The sequence below is a fragment of the Poecilia formosa genome, unplaced genomic scaffold, assembly GCF_000485575.1.
Source record: "Poecilia formosa unplaced genomic scaffold, Poecilia_formosa-5.1.2 Scaffold845, whole genome shotgun sequence".
NCBI lineage: Eukaryota > Metazoa > Chordata > Actinopteri > Cyprinodontiformes > Poeciliidae > Poecilia > Poecilia formosa.
The window spans coordinates 7,757-11,128 of record NW_006800784.1 but is presented as its reverse complement, the minus strand read 5'-3'; the positions used below and the strand labels follow the sequence as shown (position 1 = coordinate 11,128).

At 34.2% G+C, this 3,372-nt stretch overlaps 1 protein-coding gene across 1 annotated transcript in view; it reads right to left on the bottom strand.

The window, feature by feature from the left end:
* The window catches only part of LOC107834914 (uncharacterized), a 2,804-nt gene extending 1,577 nt beyond the window's left edge, over nucleotides 1-1,227 (bottom strand). The window contains exons 1-2 of the mRNA XM_016666927.1: nucleotides 655-1,227; nucleotides 201-446 (exon numbers count right to left, since the gene is read on the bottom strand). Coding sequence (XP_016522413.1) covers nucleotides 201-446; nucleotides 655-667 — 259 coding nt within the window. The 5' untranslated portion in view covers nucleotides 668-1,227. The remainder of the gene's footprint in view (nucleotides 1-200; nucleotides 447-654) is intronic.
* Nucleotides 1,228-3,372: the final 2,145 nt, after the last annotated feature.

Sequence of the window (3,372 nt, the reverse complement as noted above, 5' to 3'; positions counted from 1 at the left end):
ATAACAAAATGATATTTTTTCTCTAACAAATTGATGAATAAATGATTTTAAGCAGCAGGAAAAGCTGATTTTTAGTTTTTGTCTGAAACTTTAAATTATTAAAACAATATAAAATTTTAGGTAGGAAAAATGTTGCTGATTAAATGAGACTTGATGAAACATTTAAAATAGTCACTTGATGTCAATAACAGATTACTTACAAACAGGTAATGAGTTAAAATCACTCCATTGTGTTGATTCATCGTTTCTTGTTCCTATGCACCCGAATCTTCCACTGTCAGCTGTTATTGATATGGATTCACTGGATGCTGGATAGTCTTGGTCATTTATTCTCCATTCATACGTCCACTCAGCTCCTCCTCTGATCTCACATCTCAGAGTGACCGTCTCTCCTCTGAATATCTCAGACCAGTCGGGTTTCCAGGTCACAGTGGGTTTAATGGAAGCTGTTCACATAAAGAATCTCTGGTTGGAAATGTAACATATAAAACTTTTCCTGCCATGTCAAATAAACATTTATTGTGTCCAAGGGTAAATATGACGAAACAGAAATTTAGTTCATTTTGAAAGACAAAAAGTAATCACAGATAATACAGAAATAAAACGAATATATTCATTCAAACATCTTTAAACATAAAAATGTATATTTCATACCAATGGGCTGCATGAAGTTTGTATCTGAGGTCAGTGTAGTTGTTTCCTTTGTATCACCTGATCGAAGAATCAGTTAAAAAAATATAATAATCTGCCAAATCATCAAATGATTGGAGTTGCAAATGTCTGTCTGTGGTCTGGAGAAACTGGAATTAATTAAATTTACACTATTAAATACAGATAATCATCATCAGGGTGTACAGTAGTTATTTAGCTGAAATCATGATTTCCTGCACATCTTCCTGTTGCTGAACCAGGATCCTCACAGCTGAACAACAACAAACGATGGAGATACAAGAATTGATTTTTCAGTGTTGGACAAAAAATTGCAGCATGTTGCAGGTTTTTAATCTACACTGCAAAAATATAAAATCTAATCAAATATTTTCATCTAGTTTCTAGTGCAAATCTCTAAGAACACTTGAAATAAGACAAGAAAACCTTACAAGGAACTTCTCAGCAAATAAAACGATTCTGAACTACTGATGAAAAACTATTAGTTCCACTTGCAGATTATTTCATTTATCACAAGAGGAAAATGTGTTGAGCTTGAAAATAATAAATCAGTTCCAGCAGAAAATTATTTTTCCTGTGACTGACAGCTTTGAAACCTTCACACACACAGAAATATTGTTAAGTCCTTCATTGCAGGACGAACTGGAGAGAAAACTTGGTCCTAGAGGAAGATCCACCAACCAGATCAGACGTTTCTACATCCCTGCACTTTATCAGAGGGTTTTTCATTTTACTGCTAGAATTTTAACACAGACCACATATCTAAAGTCTTAGCATTCATATATCAAGAATGTCAATGGTATTAAATTTGATGTAATGGTTTCAACAGAGATAAAAGATTAAATGGTTAATTTAGGTCTTAATTAAAAAAGTCCAAAGAATCGTCTTCATAGTTTGATTGTTGTGTTGCTATTAATAATCTTTGTGTTTAAGTTTGATTTGTTCACAGATTTCACCAAACTTATATTTAAACACTGTTAGTGATGCTGATGCTGCAGGACCAGGCCAGTGGGTTTGAAGGGTTTGTGCTTTAAGTGATGTCAGAACATTTATATCCCTGAATGGATGGATTGTTTCCAGGAATCCATCCATTTTCTTACACCCTTATCCCATTGGGGTCAGCAGGGATGCTGGAGCCCAGCTGTCAACTGTACCGAGAGGCAGAATCACTCTGAACAGGTCGCCAGTCCATTACAGGGCAACACAGAGACACACACACACACACACACTCAAACCTAAAGACAATTTAAAGAGACCAATTAACCTGACAGTCATGTTTTTGGACTGTGGGAGGAAACCAGAGTACCTGGAGAGAACCCAACATTCACAGGGAGAACATGTAAAGGACTTGTAATTGCAAAGAAATTATAAAGTCTGACTGACTGATAGTGAGATTAATAAATGTCAGCGTAAAGAAAAGGGAAGTAACTTTGTCCACATCAACTTTTTGCCTTCACATCACAGACAGCAGATGGCGCTGAAGAGAGAAAACATTTCAACTTTTACAGAAAAGCACAAACCTTTCTCCTCTTTAAGTTTCCTCTCATGTGAATCTTCAGTTTTAAACACATAAACATCTAATAAACATGGTAACTTCATATGATAATGTAAGATGCTGAGGCAGCCATTAAATACATTAGACAGTTTGATCTTGAAACCAGAAAGTTACTGACTTGTTTCCGTGTCTCTTTCCTGATTATTGTATTTATTTCCTGATTCACTCGGATCTGTTGAGTTGATCAAATAGTGAAAAATATTCATCTACTGTTAATATTTTGTACATAAAGATCTTTATTTCAACACAAATCGATGCACTGTTTTTCAATTCGTCTAACTAGCTTTCAAATAAAACTGAAAAGTAATTATATTTAATTTAAAATGCATAACAAGTTGGTGGTTAATTATATATTTATCATAAACTGAATGAAAAACAAACAAGAAAAACTGATTCTCACCTTCAGCATTTACATAGATGAGATTACTGAGAACTGCAATGAAGAGCAGAAGCTGATCAGATATGATTAAACTCAAAACAAATATATTTTAACTTTAGCGACATTTCAGGTAAAAATTATTTGGTTTTAGAAATAAAGTCAGAGATAAAAAATGTAATACCAAAAAGACTTCATGTAAAAAAGCATTTATATAACAACACCAAGACAACATGTAGAGTTAATCATAGAAAACACACATCGCTTCTTGTCAAGATGACAGAGAAACAGATCAAACTGTGTTAAACTCTAATTCCATCTTACAGAAACATTTTGATCATTGAACATGAAGTCAGTGATGAACTTACAGAAAAATCCCAGCATGCAGAGCAGAGCGTTCTCCATCCTCACATCCAGACCTTCTGCTCATCAGAAAGGTTTCTACGTTGTTTTATCTATAAGTATGAAGACGTTACATCTGTCACACATAAATGACACCAGCATGTTTTATGCTTCTCAGTATAGCTGTGTGTTTCCTTCCCTTTTTACACAAACTTCAGAGCAGCCGCAGCAGCTTTGACCACAGCAGTTAGTGGGTTTTATTTCCTGTCCACTGAACAGACATTTCAACCTGTTTCATGAACAAAACTCTGAATGTGGTTATAAAAATACTGCGACTTTAAACAAATATTGCATGTTGTAAAGAAAGGCATTGATGTGAATCTTAGTTTTTGTTAAAAGTTTTGTCTTTAAAGTTTGCTAAATAACTCTT